General features: G+C 40.2%; 1 protein-coding gene across 1 annotated transcript; it reads left to right on the forward strand.

Moving 5' to 3' along the window:
- On the forward strand, nucleotides 1-18,452 carry rbm42 (RNA binding motif protein 42). The gene is made up of 12 exons (XM_054782706.1): nucleotides 1-424; nucleotides 865-921; nucleotides 2,311-2,446; nucleotides 3,574-3,640; nucleotides 4,939-5,013; nucleotides 5,097-5,245; nucleotides 8,514-8,684; nucleotides 10,480-10,620; nucleotides 12,865-12,985; nucleotides 16,171-16,268; nucleotides 17,615-17,711; nucleotides 17,841-18,452. The coding sequence occupies exons 2-12, from the start codon at nucleotides 866-868 to the stop codon at nucleotides 17,951-17,953; spliced, it is 1,224 nt and encodes a 407-aa protein (XP_054638681.1). The 5' UTR covers nucleotides 1-424; nucleotide 865; the 3' UTR covers nucleotides 17,954-18,452.
- The last annotated feature ends 625 nt before the right edge of the window (nucleotides 18,453-19,077 follow it).

Genomic DNA, 19,077 nt, shown 5'->3' on the forward strand with positions numbered 1-19,077 from the left:
AACTAAAAATAATATTAATAAACTATTGAGGTTATCATTTCCGGTTAGTGAACAACCACCTTCGACAGCGCTGAAGCATTAACGAAGTTGACCACTCCAGGCCAGTAGGTAGCAGTAATATAAGTTTATCGTGTAGAAGACGGAAATATAGCCACGGCAACCTGGAAGCTAATGGCGAAAAGCTTGTAAATGGCTCGAGCGTTTTGTTATCGATATTGCATTTCCCCCCGATGCCTCTATAGTATTGACAAGTTGTACTTTTAGAGGAGTATCATACCAACTAACCAGTGAGTTGTATAGCTCGAGCGTCATGCTAACTGTATGATAGCAAGGACGACGACCATCCATTTAGGTAATGCTAACGGTGCTTGTTTGAAAGCCTCGTTTCGACAAGACTTCCTAATAGTTGCAGTTATACGCAAAGGTGAGTGCCCTCGCTAATCAAACTACACGAATTGATTGCTATAGTGACAATAGCCTTGCACTGACAAAACCCCAATCGTAGTTTCCTAATGCCAAGTACAACAAAATTGTATGCATTCCGATTTAGAGTAAAATTGCCTTGCTATAGATAAAACATAAAACGAGACTTTTCAAATGTATTTATATTATATTCTTATGCAATTGTTTAACTGTATTATGAAGCCAGAAAGGCAACAGTATTTGAGGGAAATAAATATTTGATCCGCATGCAGAACATTGATTGTAGTTGTAAAATAATGTACTGTAACTCTTATATATTTAAATATTTCACTTTAATGTGTATTTAATTATTTTTTTTAATTGCTTTTGTCATAAATGATCTATAAAAATCTTTTGACCATTTTTGTAACACTCAATAATAAACGTGTGTGTGTGTCCTAGCATGGCGCTAAAGTCAGGAGAGGAGCGTCTGAAGGAGATGGAGGCAGAGATGGCTCTGTGAGTACCATACGTCTTTACTTATTTATAGGGGCGACACGAGACGATACGATGCACGAGATTGAGTCCATGAGAACAAAACTAGATGAGATTTGAAGAAAAGTATAATGAAAAAAATATGACAGGACAAAAAACCTTTTTATTTACCCAAGTCACAAAAAATGCAGATGCATTTTGAAATGTTTATTGTCCCACAAACTGATGCTCAAAGATACTTTTATTAACATTTTTTAGACCAAATTAACTACTGTTATGATAATACTGTGATGTAAAAAAAGTACTTGCCCCCCCCCCCCGTTTTTTTTGCCATATTTGTCACACTTAAAATGTTTCAGATCATCAAACAAATATAAATATGAGTTAATGACAACACAACTGAACACAAAATGCAGTTTTTAAATTAAACTTTTTATTAAGGGGAAAATAATCCAAACCTACATGGCCCTGTGTGGAAAAACTGATCCCCCCCCTAAAACATAACTGAGATTAAGTGAGATCTATCAGTCTGAAAAAGGTTCTAAAGCCATTTCTTAAGCTTTGGGACTCCAGCGAACCACAGTGAGAACCATTATCCACTGGCCAAACAAAATGACCCCAAGAGCGCAGCGACGACTCATACAAGAAGTCACAAAAGACCCCAAGAAGAGTTCGTAAGAAAGACACTGGGCAAAAACGGCCTGCATGGCAGAGTTTCAAGACCAAAACCATTGCTGAGCGAAAAGAACATTAATGCTCGTCCCAATTTTGCCAGAAAACGTCTTGATGATCACCAAGACCTTTGGGAAAATACGCTGTGGTTTAACGAGACAAAAGTTGAACTTTGTGGAAGGTGTGTGCCCCATTACATCTGGCGTAAAAGTAACGGCGCATTTCATCATACCAACAGTAAAATATGGTGGTGGTAGTGTGATGGTCTGGGGCTGTTTTGCTGCTTCAGGACCTGGAAGACTTGCTGTGATAAACGGAAGCATGAATTCTGCTGAAGGAAAATATCCGGCCATCTGTTGGTGACCCCAAGCTGAAACCAACTTGGGTTCTGCAGCAGGACAATGATCCAAAACACACCAGCAAGTCCACCTCTGAATGGCTGAAGACTTTGGAGTGGCCTAGTCCAAGTCCTCACCTGAATCCCTTTGAGATGCTGTGGCATGACCTTAAAAAGGAGCTTCATGCTGGAAAAGCCTCCAATGTGGCTGAATGACAACAATTCTGCAAAATTCCTCCACAGCGCTGTAAGAGACTCATTGCAAGTTATGGCAAACGCTTGATTGCAGTTGTCGCTGCTAAGGGTGGCCCAACCAGTTATTAGCTTTAGGGGGCAATCACTTTTTCACACAACAGTGTGTATGAGGTGTGTTAAGTGATCATTTATATCCTCTCCTGCTGCAGGTTTGAGCAAGAGGTTCTGGGTGGACCGGTGCCAAAGGCGGGAGGCCCGCCTGTCATGGAGGCTGTACCCGTAGCTCTGGCTGTCACAGCGCTGCCGGTCGTCCGACCAATCATTGGCACCAACACCTACAGACAGGTTTGTGTGACTTTTAGAAGCAATGACAGCCACCAGCCATCATTTCAAGCAAATAATGACCTATACGCCTAGTATTTATTTTCACGTATTTGACTTATAATGGAAAAAAACCCAGCGATAATTATAGAGGGGCTTGGGAACATTTTATGGGGTGGCTGAAGCCACCCTAAAATACAGCAATTCCTCTTTTATCACGGCTAAACATTTCCAGAACTGATTATGATAAGTGAATTTCTGGCAATAAAGTTAATATTGTCAGAGAGCATAGAAAACCTGTTTACCACCTTCTGAATATGGTTTTTAACATTATTAGAGCCCCCTAGACATGAAATAACACCCCTATAGTCACCTGTACACTATTACCCAATATAGTAGATGTAATAACACAAAATAAGACATAATATATACTCTTACACACACACACACACACCCCTACTGTTTGCTTAATTTTATATGCTTACTACACTGTTAAATAAAAATAATACTTACAGTATGTACGGCGGAACAACAGGCTTTTGTTGCAGCTTTGAATGATCTTAAAACAGGCACAATAATCCCTAACATAAGCTACTGTTGCGGCCCTAACCCATGCCAAGCTAAAACTCAAACCTGAACCCCCGACATCACTTCCTGGCCACACCACCGGAACACATTCCCAACAACACACATGAGCACAAGTCTTAATTATGTCTTATGTGTCTTGTTTTCTACTGTATTGGGTAATAGGTGTGTAACGGCGACTATAGGGGTGTTATTTCATGTCTAGAGGGCTCTAATACTGTTAAAAATTGTATTTAGAAGGTGGCAAACAGGTTTTCTATGCTCTATCAAACTTTCATTTATAAATAAGTATTCCTACATTGCGGAAATTCCCTCATCACGGTCAGGTCAGGAACCAATTAGCCACGATAAGCAAGGAAATACTCTATTCGTGTTTTAGTTAATGTAGCCATTTTTATGCTTGAAAATACTTAATTTAGACCAAAGGCTTGTACAGTTTGCTTAAATATGCATATTTTTTACTAATAATAGGCCATAGTTGACTGCGAAACAGCGAAGAACCGCAACATGGTTAGTTAATGAATATATTTGGAAAAACAGAAAAATAAAAATTCTTTCTTTTACAGGTACAGCAAACACTTGAGGCAAGGGGAGCCTTTGTGGGACCTCCACCACCGACCTTTGTTGGGCCAGGTAATCCTCATCCATCTCTTCCCATGCACTCTTTTTACCCGTGCAGTATCTATTCATCCAGTTTCTACTGACTCCTGATGCTCGTTTCTTATTTGCGTATTTCACCGGGAAGGCCAAGCTTTCCCAAACGGCAGACTTTAACCACGGAAGAGGCTCTTTGGCACCTTTAATGTGTGCTACACCTCTGTACCGAAATGAAATGTTCTGAAAATGAGGAAGAATAATCTCATACCAACGGGTAGAAAATGACGCCGATTGATAGTGAGATGTGACTTTTTCGTGGAAAACTGTTTTGTGGTGCGATTGTATTACTCTTTTGAAGGCATGTAGTCTTGAGAAGCAAAACGCCTTTACTAAAGTGGCCCCACCAACTAACCGGAACTACTTTCCTCAACATCGAAAACCAACCACAACTGGGCTCACAGGACGAAATGGTGGGAAAGTCAGTGTTGATTCACTACACTGCTGATGAGGGTGTCATACAACTTCATGTCAAAAAATCCCAACTATCCTGTTCAAATACACTAAGTCTCCAACTAACGAACACAATTGGTTCCAGACGACCGTTCTTAAGTCGAATTGTTCTTAACTAGGGGAAAAGGTAATATTACCAATGATATAGGTACTACATGTACGTGTATACATATACAGTATATGTGTATGTATGTAAATATGAGTTTGGATGCAGTAGTAATATTAAACGAGGATAATTAATGAAAAAAACAATAATAAAAATGATATAATAATACGTACTGATAAATGTTATTTACCTTTTGAAGAGGAGTGGTCGAGCATGCGTCGTGGTGGTGGTGATGGAGGAGGAGGAGGAGTTATTGAAAAAAGGACAAATCGTCGTCGTTAGACTCTTCTAAAAGAGGTAGTGTTCTATGGGTGGTTTAGAATTAAGCAGGCCTATTAACTCTTCATAAACTTTAATCACACGCTCTGTCCGGGTGTGTATCATAAAACTCTTAGCCTTCCTCTCTCCTCTTCCTCGTCTTCCTGTATCTGTTGGTCCCATTAGCAGTGTCACAGTGCCCTCTGCTGGTCAAGCATGTACCAGTATAAATATGGGTTTGCTGTTCAAGCATGTAGCAGTATAAATATGGACTTATAAGGCAAAACACATGAAAAAATAGACCAGTCGGCTCGTGTTCGTATCTCCGAATGTTCGCACGTCGGATATTCGTTAGTAGGGGACTTAGTGTATCCCAAGTTCCATGCGTGTATACCGCCTAGGATGAATTAGTCTTGAGCCACATAGGATGCTTTGTTGACATACACTTTGTCTGGTCCAGTCCCTCCAGTACCTGCTCCCCCTCCTCCTCCGATGATGAGACCAGCCTTTGTTCCCCACATCCTGCAGCGGCCTGGTGAGCAACACATTCACTAATGTTTGATTCCTGCTTTGGATGACTTAAAGTGATCACTGTATATACACGTGTTGGATATGCAGGTGCTCAGAGGATCCATATCATGCCTCCTGCTGCCCCTCCTTTGCCACGGCCTCCTCCACCTCCGCCAATGATGATCCCGCCTTCCCTGCAGGGCCAAACACCCCAGGGTGTCTCCTCGCCCATCCAGCACATGGCTGCTGCACCTCCGGTCAGTATTACTACAGTTCTTGTATTTCTTCTGCACTTGGTGGTGAGGTACACTTGGTGGTGTACCTCTGAGTCACATGTTTCCTTTTTCTAGTCCAGGGGTGTACAAAGTGCGGCCCTCAGCTGTTTTTTTTTTTTATTGGCCTGCATAGTGACAGCCCACAATTTGAAAATGTAATTTAACAAGAAAACTAAAAGAAAAACAGGAAAAATGGGGAAACCAGCAGTAATTTTACAAGAATAAAGTAAAAATATTAAGTGAAAAAAAGCTTGTAATACAAGCTGTAATATAACAAGAAAAGGTCATACTTTTATAAGAATAATGTAATATTTTGAAGGAAAAAAATGACATTTTAGTAGCATAAAGTTGAACTATTAAAGTAAAATACATTCTTTTTTTAAAAGATGTAACATGAGGAAAAACAAAACAACGAATAAAGTTGTAGTGTTTGGAAAATTAGGTGGGTTGTGGAAAAAATTATACTACGAGAATAAAGTCCAAATATCGGAATAGTCATAATTATGAGAAGAAAATTTGCAAGAAAAAGGTTTGTAATATGAGGAAAAATGTCATTTTAGTAGCATAGAATTGAAATACAGTCAAACCTGTCTTAGTGGCCACCTTTATAGAACGGCCACCTGCCTATAGCAGCCACTGAAAAATACCCCCCAGCAAATTTACATGTTATACACCCTGTGTATAGCAGTCACCTGTCCAACGCGGCCAGCGGCCAATCATTTTGTCTCCCTTGGTCAATATCTGACTGCATATAGTGGCCAAATTACCAACTCAAGTAGAAGCTTCATGCACGAAAAAGTTTTGTTTTTCAATCAATGAAGCCGTCGTGTGTAGACTTTAATTACTGAGTCGTAGCTCAGTCACAATCATTCACAAGATCCACACAAACTGTCAGTTGTTCCACATAAAAAGCCGTCTTCTTTTGAGCTTGCTATTTCCTGGTCAAACATGTAACTTTAAGATCATTTGCACCAAAACATTACCGCAAAGTAGGCTGGGAACAGGACGTGCTCCCAGGGACGCTACAATAAAAAAAATAAAACGCTAGCATGCATGCGGCAGCGGGAGCAAAACTGAGTTCGGCTGTACTTAATTGAAGTATTTTAGAATGTACTCACGTTATTTTTCATCAATCCTCATCCACAAATCCATCAAAGTCCTCATCTTCTGTATTCGACACAAAAAAGCCATCTTCTTTTCCGTTCGCTTCTAGTCTGTTAACTTGTCAGTGTTATTCAGCTCCGAAGCAAAGAAGGAAACTTCTCCTGTTGCTTCTACCAACTTTATTTATTGAACGCGGCCACCAGACAGCAGCTCAGAACACACACACATCTCTCAGCATCGTCTCTCCTTCCTGCTTGCCCACAAGGCAAAGGTTAAACAAGCCCCACTACATAGCTGTCCAGCCAATGCCTGTAAGAAATGACACCGTTTATTTCCTGGTGTGCACTGGTCAATACTGTAATGCCGCTTGTTGTGGGGAAGGACAGAATCACGTCGCCGATGCACTTTAATGGCTTTATTAACAGCGGAGAACACAGCAGGACTTTACATCCACGCCAACATAAACACACTTCCCAACTCTCTCGAAACTCACAGCTAGCACTGAGCCTAGCTCTCCTGCTCGGGACGCCCACCGTCACTTCCCGTCACTTCCTGATGAACTAAAGCTGTAATGACACTTGTATAAAAAGTTAAATATATTAAAAACAAGCGTAAGACATTACTAGCACAGCTTTGTTCTGTGGGTCGTGGATATATTCAGTTAGTATATCAGTTATTATTAAGCCTCTAGCTTCCTTTTTAGTAAGTAAAAACCTTGGCTATGATTGCACTACATTGTCATGTAGACCTACAAAGTACACTTGGAAGAACAGGAGGTGAATAAATGTATTGCAACTGATGTGAAACTGATGAGGGGTAGGATTAAATAAGCTTTGCCTTTTCCTACTCCTTTTTGGACATGCAAAATTGTGAATTGTACTATGTGATGTGCTACTGTTTGACTCATGCATGTTCAGGATTAAAACCATGAACCATGAACCATGAACCATGATAATAACAAGCCTAGTAGTACTGTACAACTTTTATCTGCAGTCCGCAGTGCCCTCTACTGGTCAACATTATATTATTATTTTTTTCCCCTTTTTTTTCCTGTACTGGTCAACATTCAAACTGGACGCCAACCTGTCTATAGAGGCCACCTGTCTATAGCGGCCACTTTTGCAGACTCCCTCTAGTGGCTGCTATAGACAAGTTTGACTGTATTAAAGAAAACATTTTTTTTAAAAGCTGTAATATGACAAAACAAGATGAGAAGCGATATAGAAAATGGATGGAAACAACCAAATTAAACTGTCATTTTTGGAAAATTATTGTGGGAATAAAGTCAAAATATGATGAGAGTAAAGTCACAATATTACGAAAAGAAAAGTTACAAAAATTACTTAAGAGCAAATTAAAATATTTTTTAATTAAAACATTTACAAACAGAACGTTGAAATAGCAGGGAAATATATATTTAAAAAAACCCAGCACAAATGGAACAAAAGTTGTAATTTTACAAGAATGAGGTCCAAATTTTAAGAGAAAACAGTTTTCTGACATATTCTAACAAGGAAAAAACATCACGATTTTACAAGAATAAACTGTACAGAAAAATGTCCCAAAAAAAATTAAGTGATATTTTTAGAAACAAAACGATAAAGTTGTAGTTTTTGGAAGATTAGGTTGTGTAAAAAGTTAGATAATAAGAACAAAGTCAAAATATTATGAAATTATTATGAAAATTTTGATGAAATTTAGAATAGTTGGGGGGGGGGGGGGGGGGGGGTCAGCAGAAATGTGAGGGGGGGGGAAAACTTATGTAATTTTACGAGAACAAAGTCCAAATATTATTCAAAGAAAATTTGCAAAGATTATTTTATAAGAAAGTTTCAATATTTGGAAAAAAAAACAAACAGCAAAAGTGGGGGAGAAAAAGAGCAAAGAGTGAAGTTGCTAGTAATGTGCTTTTTCACCTGAATGACAACGCTGAGATGAAATACATATAACTTGTTAGCATATCTACATGTGTTGCTTTACTAAATATCAAAGTGGCAAAGTTGCATCCTTTCATTTTTCACTATGTGGCCTACACTGGAAAAACATTTGGACACCCCTTCCTATTCTCTTGTTTGACCGGGAGCTTGGAACTCTGATATTCCAACATCTGACTTGAGCTCAACACTTGTGGTCATGTTTTGTTCAGGTCAGCGATATGATGTCTATGGTATCCACTCCACCCACAAGACCAGGAGTCCCGCCTTCCATCAAGTCGGCCCCAACAATCTTCCAGGCTGCGCCGACTGTTTACTCTGCCCCTCCTGTCACGGTTGGACCCCCCAAAAATGATGTTCGAGCCCAGCGGCAAGCCAGAATGGTACAATGTGTGATACCAAAGACGAGCGTCAGCACTGCATGAAGGTGGTTTAGTAATCTCAGGTCAAATGTTGGACCCCTACTATCTAGGGATGGGCGATCTGGACCTAAGCTCATATCCCGAAATATTTAGGTTGAATATCAATATACCATAATATATCACCATATTTTTTCCACAAAGTGAGATTAGACAAAGTCAAAGCCAAATATGCGTGTGAAGTTCTTTAATTAAAATTTTAAAAATCTTACAGAAAAATAGCTGCTGAAATAAAATAGCCCATTCTGTTTTTGAAATAAATATATAAAAAGTAAAATATAATCTTCAGTTTGGTTAGCGCCGTTAGCTCTTCTGTCTCACGTTCCCCATCTCACATTCCTCCTCCGTGTCTCCGTGGGGATCTCTGGACGCTCGACCTAGCGAAAGGGTGTGTGGCTCAAAGCTAACAGCTGCTCCCGAGTGTAAGCAATGGAGCTGTGAAAGAGTGAGTCTCCCGCAGCAAGCAAGAGGCAAGCTACAAACGTAACAAGATGACCATCCATAGCAGCACACTTGCTTAAGGGGTCTGTATGGCACAAAAAACAATAACAAATTACGAATAAAGCACTATTAAACACTAAAAACGCAGAAAATACACAGCTGCTGTAAATGGCTCCCACTCGAGCGGCGCCATCTTGAAACATGACACCTCCGCATCAAATCCAGTCTGTATTGATATGAACAATATGCTGGTTTTTGATATCATGCTTAAAAGAAATATATTTTAAAAATAGCGATATCGCCCAGCCCTTCAACCCTCCTTTTTTTTTTTTTTTTTTTTTTTTAGTTTTCATGGCCTTGTCATTTTTTATAGTAGGCATGGCTCCATACTGATGCTGTAACCATACCAATCCCATACACTACCTTCTTTTTTCTATTTTAGAGATTCACAATATCTTTTTATTTTATTTATTTTTTTTACTTTCTGCTTGTCAAGACCGATGTGGTACCAATAACTTTTTGTAAATGTACTTTTTTAAAATTAGATTTTACTGTGGTTTGTGCACACCTGGAGGAATTAGGATTTGACCAACTGTACCTGTTGATTTGTCCTAATCACATATGACTAGGGACGTCCGATAATATCGGCCCACTGATACATCAACCTGATATTGGCATACAAATGTACTATCGGTTGATATTTGTATCAGGTTTGGCATCCAGCCGTGCCAATAAGTGGAAATACTTGGTCACATCCTGTGTTATTCCTCACAGTCGAAACTGGTCTTGATATGTTGAAACCACGGGCATGGGCGTGCCATAGATAGCACCGACGTTAGCTTGTTGTCAGTCGACATTTTTACCCACTTCGAGGGTGGCACCAATCAGTTTACTCTCCACTCAACAACAAGCAACAATTCTTTAGGAATAGCTAAGTGGCCTAAACTACCTCATGTCCCGGAAATGGAAGTAGACTTGGTTGGTAGATACTTTATTAATCTCCAAGATAAAGGTATAAAATGTCCAAAACAACATTACACGTCATAACAATTTGTTAATTCCATGACATATGTGATGTTACAGGTATCGGTATCAGTTGATGCCGGAATCAGAAATTGAGAGTTGGACAGTATACATACATTTTATACATTTTTTGGCCATAGTAGGACAGATGAAATCATTTAGATTATGCCAAACAAGTGGGAAACAAATGTCCACAAAGTAGGGGCGATGGCATTACCTTAGTCATGCAAAACACGTTGTGTTGGTGCAGATTGTTTTATGTCATCGTGATCAAAGCTGTCTGCTGCCTTCTCAGGAGGAGCTGGCTGCTCGGGTAGCCGAGCAACAGGCGGCAGTGATGGCAGCAGGCCTCCTGGACAGGAGGGACAGCGAGGACAGCAGTGCTGTCATCGGACCCAGTATGCCTGAGCATGAACCTCACAGGGAGGTACACAAGGTACGCACTTGAACGCACCCATCGCTATACATGCTTTCATTTCATTTTCAACAGGTAACAGGAGGCTTTGATGACTGGGGTTGAAAGTCAACTGGATGTAGTATGGAAGTCTGATGTTTTCTATGAAAGGGGAAATTCTTGAAAGTTGGCGTGGTTGGCAAACTTTATTTTTGGTGTTTATACATTGCAGCCAATAATGATATACAGTACACTCCAGATGATAATCTTAAAACCAGTTGGAAAAATTGCAAGAAAGTACATTTTGCACTATTGGATTTTAAAACTCAACTGTTGGAGCCTTTTCAGTTATTTTTCAAGGCCCATAGATTATGTAAACACGGAGACCACCATTAGAAAGAGTAGACTTCTTTTTCATCAAAGAAAAAAGTTTGTAGCCTTTTCTGTTCTTTAGTAATCAGCAGTAGTTTCACCAAAAACTCTTGTTTTTGAACAAAATTCTGAGAAAAGGCCTTTTTGCAAAAAGGAGCTTTGAACGCCTGGGGCATTCAGCCCAACACTTGAAATCCCAGAACTACTCTATTATGCTGTTCTTGGGTCCCACCCTCACAGTGGTGGTACCGCTCCCCTACGTAGATCAGTGGTGTGTCTGCATCTAACTGGTTGTAGCTCGTGTCAATTTAGGGTTATGAGTGTGTGCATTCAATATGTGCAAGATCTGTAAGATTGCCTTCAACATATGGTGTATATCTGACACTCTGTCTGACATCAGTCTTGAAACATGTTCAGGATCAACACAGGAGTTCTCATGTAGATAACTTCTGCTTTCAGATGGGCATATTTTGTCAGTACAGTCCCTCTCATATATATACATACATACATACATACATACATATATATATATATATATATATATATATATATATATATATATATATATATATATATATATATATATATATATATATATATATATGCAAATGACATCAAGGGAATCAGCCGACTGGCTGCCAAATGACATCATATGATGTCGTAGAGCTTCAAAATGCAAAAACATTTATTTTTATTGCAAACAAAGTGAAAGTCAAAAGTTTGAAAAGCACAGCCTTTAAAAGGGAAAATGTGGATTGAATGTGATCTAGTGTCAGGTATTCACACTGCCATGCACTCTTGATGGAAAAGGTATAAAAGCTTTCTCTCTTTGAAGGCGGAGGGATTGTTGACCTACATAAGCAAGGCCTCTCGCAGGGCGCCATTTTAAACTTCTGAAAAACATCCTGACGGTCATGGAACAAAAAAGTCACGGACGTCCAGCCCTTCGCGGCTGCTCGGTTTACGCTCCCGCAGCTGGAGTTGTCGCAGGCCCTCCGCGGGCCTTCGTCCTCTCAAGTGCAGACAGCTGGCTGAAAATGGGTTTAGAGGCCCGGCGTCCGAAGCACGGTGGCGGCACGGCGGCGGCCCCGGGCACCTCCGTCCCGCGACCCTGTTGCGCTTCTCCATCTGCTCGCGGGCGTACCTCCGAGGTTGGGCTAGCAGTCTAGTGCCGTCCCACCTCCTCACCATCTATCGAGCTCCGCTCATTAATGCTTGTTTGCAATAAATTCTTTACTCAAAACATTTTTTTGTCTCATTCCAATTTGTTTGTGCATTTTGAAGCTCTACTTGGAACCTCCTTAACATCCATCCATCCATTTTCTATACCGCTTCTCCTCTTTAGGGTTTAGGGTCGCGGGCGACAGGCGGGGTACACCCTGGACTGGTCGCCAGCCAATCCCAGGGCACATATAGACAACCATTCACACTCACATTCATACCTATGGACAATTTAGGGTCGCCAATTAACCTAACATGCATGTTTTTGGATGTGGGAGGAAACCGGAGTACCCGGAGAAAACCCACGCACGCACGGGGAGAACATGCAAACTCCACACAGAAATGCCCAAGGGAGAATCGAACTGTTCGACTGTTACTGTGTTGGCCAACATGCTAACCACTAGACTACCGTGCGGCCCCTCCTTAACATCCAACAGTGGAAAATGTAGGTTCTTGCAATTTGTCCAACTGGAGTGTGGTTGTTGCGGAATGAAGTGTGTTGTGTTAGACTCTGTGTGCCTCGGTTAGGATGCAAATGCAGTGCATTCCAGCTTTTGGCTTGTGGAAGTCATGGCTAGCAATAATGCCAAGAAGAAGCCAGAGCTTAAAAAATACTAGCTGCTGCTAAATACTGCAGTTTTCAATTCAGTCCAAAATCATTTTCAAGCAAATGATGCGTGTTGTGTGTTGTAGCCTGTGGAAAGTTCATCGGATGACAAGAAGGGAAAGACAAAGACTGAGAAGGTGAAGAAGTGCATTCGAACGGCAGCAGGGACTTCCTGGGAGGACCCCAGTCTGTTGGACTGGGAGACAGGTAGGAGCTCGACACATGAACATGACAGTTAAATTATGTATGCTCATTCTCTATCCACACAATGTGTCAGTGAAAAATAGAATGAAGTGTTTTGGAATAACAAGATGAGCTTCACCTTGCTCTTGTTTGCTTTCTGTTTCTGCCCCCATGGAAACCCTTCACTTTTCACCCAGGTTGAATTATTTCTATTCCAGTTTGTTTTTTAGCTTTTGGTTGCCTGGTAGACTTTCTTTATCTGTGAAAAGATTGATCGGTGGTATTATGGGTGAATTTTATCAAATAGTAGATCGTGCCAAAAAAAAATCATAATAAAAATGGCGCCAAATGTAAAATACTTAAAATAAAAGATGGTGTCAAATCTTAATAATAATAATAATAATAATAATAAGAGAACCAGATTTTAAAATCGAAATAATAGTAAAAAACAGCACCAAATCTAAAGTAAAAAAAACAGAGAGAGCCTAATCTAAAACAACAAAAATAAGAGGCTTCTTGAGACGTCATCTGTACTTCTGTGTAGAAGGTGTCGGACGTTTCGCTCCTCATCCGAAGAGCTTCGTCAGCAAACTAATAAGTGCTGGTAGCTTAGGCCTTAAATACAGTAAGAGTGGGCGGAATTGGTGTGCCAACACCCTCCTCCTATTGGTTCGTTACACTAAGCCTGGGCGGAGCAGTGGTATAATCCTATCCTGTTATTCACACCTACGATAAAAGGGAAGTGTTGCTCCCTGAATTGGGTATGAACGACTCTGATACTGGATTGTTAGCATCTATTGTTCTGGCTCGGCCCTGCCTTCACCTCATTTGCAAGACTAAGAGCTATGGGTTTTGGTCTCAGTAACCTGCTGAACACAGGGTCCAAATTAAACCTCAAACCACCATTCCGATTCAATGATGGGTTCTGTTGTTTGACAAAAATAGCTTCCTTTACTCCTCTTTCAAACCATCTGTTTTCTTTGGCCAAAATCTTTACCTCGCTGTCCTGAAAAGAGTGATTGGTAGCTTTCAGGTGTAGATGTACTGCTGATTGAGGACCACTAGCATTGTCCCTGCGATGTTGATAAAGCCTTTTTTGGAGCATTTGCTTAGTTTCCCCAATGTAGTGCTCTTTGCATTCCTCATCTTTACAGTGGATGGAATAGACCACATTGCTCTGTTTCTGGTTTGGAGCCTTGTCTTTAGGATGCACTAATTTTTGTCTCAGGGTATTTACTGGTTTGAAATAGGTAGGAATTTTGTGTTGCCATAAGGCAATGGCAATGGCCTACCTATTTCAAACCAGTAAATACCCTGAGACAAAAATTAGTGCATCCTAAAGACAAGGCTCCAAACCAGAAACAGAGCAATGTGGTCTATTCCATCCACTGTAAAGATGAGGAATGCAAAGAGCACTACATTGGGGAAACTAAGCAAATGCTCCAAAAAAGGCTTTATCAACATCGCAGGGACAATGCTAGTGGTCCTCAATCAGCAGTACATCTACACCTGAAAGCTACCAATCACTCTTTTCAGGACAGCGAGGTAAAGATTTTGGCCAAAGAAAACAGATGGTTTGAAAGAGGAGTAAAGGAAGCTATTTTTGTCAAACAACAGAACCCATCATTGAATCGGAATGGTGGTTTGAGGTTCAATTTGGACCCTGTGTTCAGCAGGTTACTGAGACCAAAACCCATAGCTCTTAGTCTTGCAAATGAGGTGAAGGCAGGGCCGAGCCAGAACAATAGATGCTAACAAGCCAGTATCAGAGTCGTTCATACCCAATTCAGGGAGCGACACTTCCCTTTTATCGTAGGTGTGAATAACAGGATAGGATTATACCACTGCTCCGCCCAGGCTTAGTGTAACGAACCAATAGGAGGAGGGTGTTGGCACACCAATTCCGCCCACTCTTACTGTATTTAAGGCCTAAGCTACCAGCACTTATTAGTTTGCTGACGAAGCTCTTCGGATGAGGAGCGAAACGTCCGACACCTTCTACACAGAAGTACAGATGACGTCTCAAGAAGCCTTTTCCTCGATGGACAACTCCTGTACGACTGAGAGCCTACACAGACGAAACAAAAATAAGATGACACCAAATCTTGAAAAAATAAAGAGCGTCACATCTGAAATTAATAATAATTATAATAACAATAACAAGATGGGGAGAAATGTAAAATTAACAAAGTGCCAAATCTTAAGAAATATAAATAAAATATAGTGCCAAATCTTTTTTTAAAAAGTTAAATAGCACCAAATCAAAAAAAAGAAAAAAAAGTGCCAAGTCTAAGAAATAATTATAAAAAATGGTGCCAAATCTAAAAAAATAATAAGAGCACCAAATTGAAAAATAGTTAAAAACAGCACCAAATGTGAAATAAAAAACTAAAAGATAGTGCCTAATCTAAAAAAAAAAACAAACATCAAAAATAATAAAAGATGGTGCCAAATCGTTAAATGAGTGCCAAGTCTAAAAATGCACCAAACTTAAAGTAAAACAAGGACCAAATCTTACAAAAATTAAAAGAAGAGTACCAAATTAAAAAAAAAACAACCCCAAAACAATAATAATCAGGATGCCAAGCACTAAAATGTTAAAAAATAAATAAATAAAATATCGAAACAATGTAAATAAAAGATAGCGGCAAATCTATAAATAGAAGAAAAAGCTAAATTCTTCTTTACCAGTCCAAAAATAATTGTGGTGGGCCGCCACAAATAAATTAATGTATGGAATCAACCCTGGAATGCACGTGTCTCTTCTTAGTTTGCGTTTCATGAGCACACAAAACAAACCCTAACAACACAAAGGTCTTAAAGTTCTGACAGCTGGTTTAAGAAATATTTACCATACAGGATGCTTGCAGAGTCAAAAAGCCTTAAAGTGACACGTTGCAATCTTTCTTCTACGCATTTAAAAGCTAAAAACAAGTTAGTGCCGAGCCTAACGCAAGGGGAAGGTTGCTTTTACACACCTGGGAGATTTATTAAAAAAAAAAAAAAAGGGGACAATATTTCCAAAATAGTTTGTGTATTAGTGACTGTGCAAAATCACCTAAATCATTCCATTCATTATTATTGTTATTGTAATGTTTATGTATTATGGCATTACATTTAAAGTGGCTTTGTGGCATTTCATAACAGTTCCTGACTTATGTATATTTTGGGTATGGTGTGCCAGATTAAACAATGTTCTTGTCATGCAGATGACTTCCGTATCTTCTGTGGTGACCTTGGTAATGAGGTCAATGATGACATCCTGGCCCGAGCCTTCAGCAGGTATCCGTCCTTCCTCAAAGCAAAGGTGGGTTTGTTTTCCTTTCTTGCATTGTGCCACCTACATTACAGTATTGAGTAAAATAGATGAGTAAATCATGCTGTGTTGCGGTTGAATACGGCCTATTGTTAGTCCAAAAATGCCTAAATGAAGCATTCAAATGGCTACAAATTTATGTATCATCTTTATTATGCTGCATGTGTGTGTTTGTTTAGCAGTAGCATCCGTGTGTGGCATTTGCTGGGCCACGAACCAAACAGTGTTTAGAGCCACAAAGTTGAGAGCCGGCCCCGGGATCTCCTCGATAAAGATGGCATACACGCATATACAACGGGGCCAAAAGTTGGTGTACACCGTTTTCCACACAAAGTATGTGATCTATAAAAACACAACGTGACGTGGGAATGTGTGCACCAGTACAGCAGCTTTGTAGCTAGCTGGGCTGGCTTGTGCGCTTTTGGAGACGTGGCAAAAAGGCCACGCACATTTGAATTAGAGAAATCATATGTTTAGAAATAAACATGCAGTGGAAGCCAGTAAAGATTTAGCCATCATTGCATGAAAACATCACGCCGTTATTGACTTAAAAACATTTGATCAGCCACCGATCAGTATCTGACGATTTTTGTGAAAAAGCATGTGATCGGCATATGCCGATGAATGCCTTTCAATGCCCATCACAAAAGTGTGGCTCGTACTGTTGCAGCTTGCAGCGATCCCTTATATAATGTGACCTGCATATTAAGCAACATACAGCGACGTTGTTGTTGTTGTTATTATTATTATTAACATTGTTACGCTCAAGAACTACGTTACTGGCGTAGTGACCTCGCCACACCTCACCGGCTAGCGACTAGCTTCACCACACACTCGCTCACAATGCCTCAGGCCACTAGCGAAAGGTAACACTACATGTTTGAGCTGCCGCCACTGCTGCTGTGTTTTTCTTTTTATGCTGGGGTAGCGTTCCTTTCTATGTTGTTATGTGAAGTCAATGCACCCAGGAAGGAAACTCCGGGAATGCTTAAAAGTATGGCAAAATACTGCAAGTATTACATGTTATCATGAATGTACCTGTTACTAAAAGCTCACTGCATGGATAGACAACCATAAACCTTTTTGTAGGTGTTTTAATAGCGGGCTTTGTAGGCGGAACAGGTGTGTCTCATTACGTGCATTGATGAGCGGCCTCTTGTTAGCTGTTCTTAGATCTTTACAACGCACAGAAGATAGAAAGGTGTGTGTTGATGTGTCCCGTAAGGATTGTGGATGATGGGCAACATTCCAAACAAAGTGCACTCTTCCTTTAAAGTGTTGCTGGGAGGAAAACCGTGGGATGGCTAGGTAGGCTGATGATGTTGTGTGGTTGCCAGGTGGTGAGAGACAAGCGCACAGGAAAGACGAAAGGCTACGGCTTTGTCAGCTTCAAAGATCCAAACGATTACGTCCGAGCCATGAGGGAGATGAACGGTCAGTCTTTTTGCTGGAAATGTCCTGACAAACACACACAGTAACAAAGCGGCCACACTTTTGACATGCTCGTCGTACCCAACTTTGGTCCTTTGGCTGTCAGTGTTGAGTGTTTTCTTTTGTGTGCAGGGAAGTACGTTGGTAGCCGCCCCATCAAACTGAGGAAGAGCATGTGGAAGGACCGGAACATGGAGGTTGTACGGAAAAAGCAGAGAGAGAAGAAGAAGCTGGGCCTCAGATAGTCTTCCATTGACACCCCCCAGCAGATATACAGTATACCCTCCCCTTTTTAAATAAAGTTAAACCTTCATACTTAACATGTCTACTTTTGCTTTTTTACTTAGGACATACTTGACTTTATAGTGCTTGTGTTGCCACACCTGCCAACCTTTGCATGAAATATATTTCATACGTTTTCTGGGAAATAAGGGAAAATCTGGTCGTCTGCTGGAAAGACGTGGCTGCGTACTGTGGCGCGCACGTGTTATTTTAGTGCCGTAGCTAAAGATAACATGAAAGTATTAAAACGGGAGGGTTGCCAGGTATGCACAGGGCATCACTATCTTGCACCGACATTGCATCAGTACGTCGTGTGTGTATGCTGTACATTTTATGCGCTGTTATTTGGGGTCAAAAGCCCTATGTGATGATACACATTTAGATACACGGGTTACGATACGATTACAAAAATATATTTTAAAAATTTGATAGTGTACAAACGATACGATTCGATGCTACAGTTCTGTTTGTTGATGTAGACGTGAATCCTACAGTATGAAATAAAGAAGCCAGTTCTTTAAAATTGGCATTCTTTTCAAATGTGTAGAAGAGCACATCATATCCCCAAGTATGCTGGAAGGAGGGGGTCCACAACCACCCGGCAAGAAACTTTCAGGCACAAAAAAAAGGTAAATAACTACATCAAATTTTATGTGAATGGATAGCATTTTGGAAATATCTGCCATTATTTTATTCAAAAATAATACACAAAAATCCCACAGTTTTGCCCTTGAACGCACCACCTTTCTCCCATGCCACACAGACTACTATACCGTATTTTTACCCTTTTTTTTCACATATTTGCTCCTGAATGCTGGTACCACATGGGAATGGACAACGGTAAGATTTGATGACGTTATTGACGTTATCGGTTCTTTCGGCTCAGCTCAATAAAAAGCTTCCAGCTCCCAAGTGGCTCCTCAGATTTTTTTTGTTTTGTTTTTAATTTCTTACTAAATTATGCGTATGGTGTAAAATGAATTAGTAATGTAAAAAATGCATGATATCAAATGTTTATTATTTAAATTGGTTTATTTAAACCTCAATGAGCAGCTACAAAAATATAAAGTATAAAACAGACCCATCT

Source organism: Dunckerocampus dactyliophorus, chromosome 7, assembly GCF_027744805.1.
Source record: "Dunckerocampus dactyliophorus isolate RoL2022-P2 chromosome 7, RoL_Ddac_1.1, whole genome shotgun sequence".
Classification (NCBI taxonomy): domain Eukaryota; kingdom Metazoa; phylum Chordata; class Actinopteri; order Syngnathiformes; family Syngnathidae; genus Dunckerocampus; species Dunckerocampus dactyliophorus.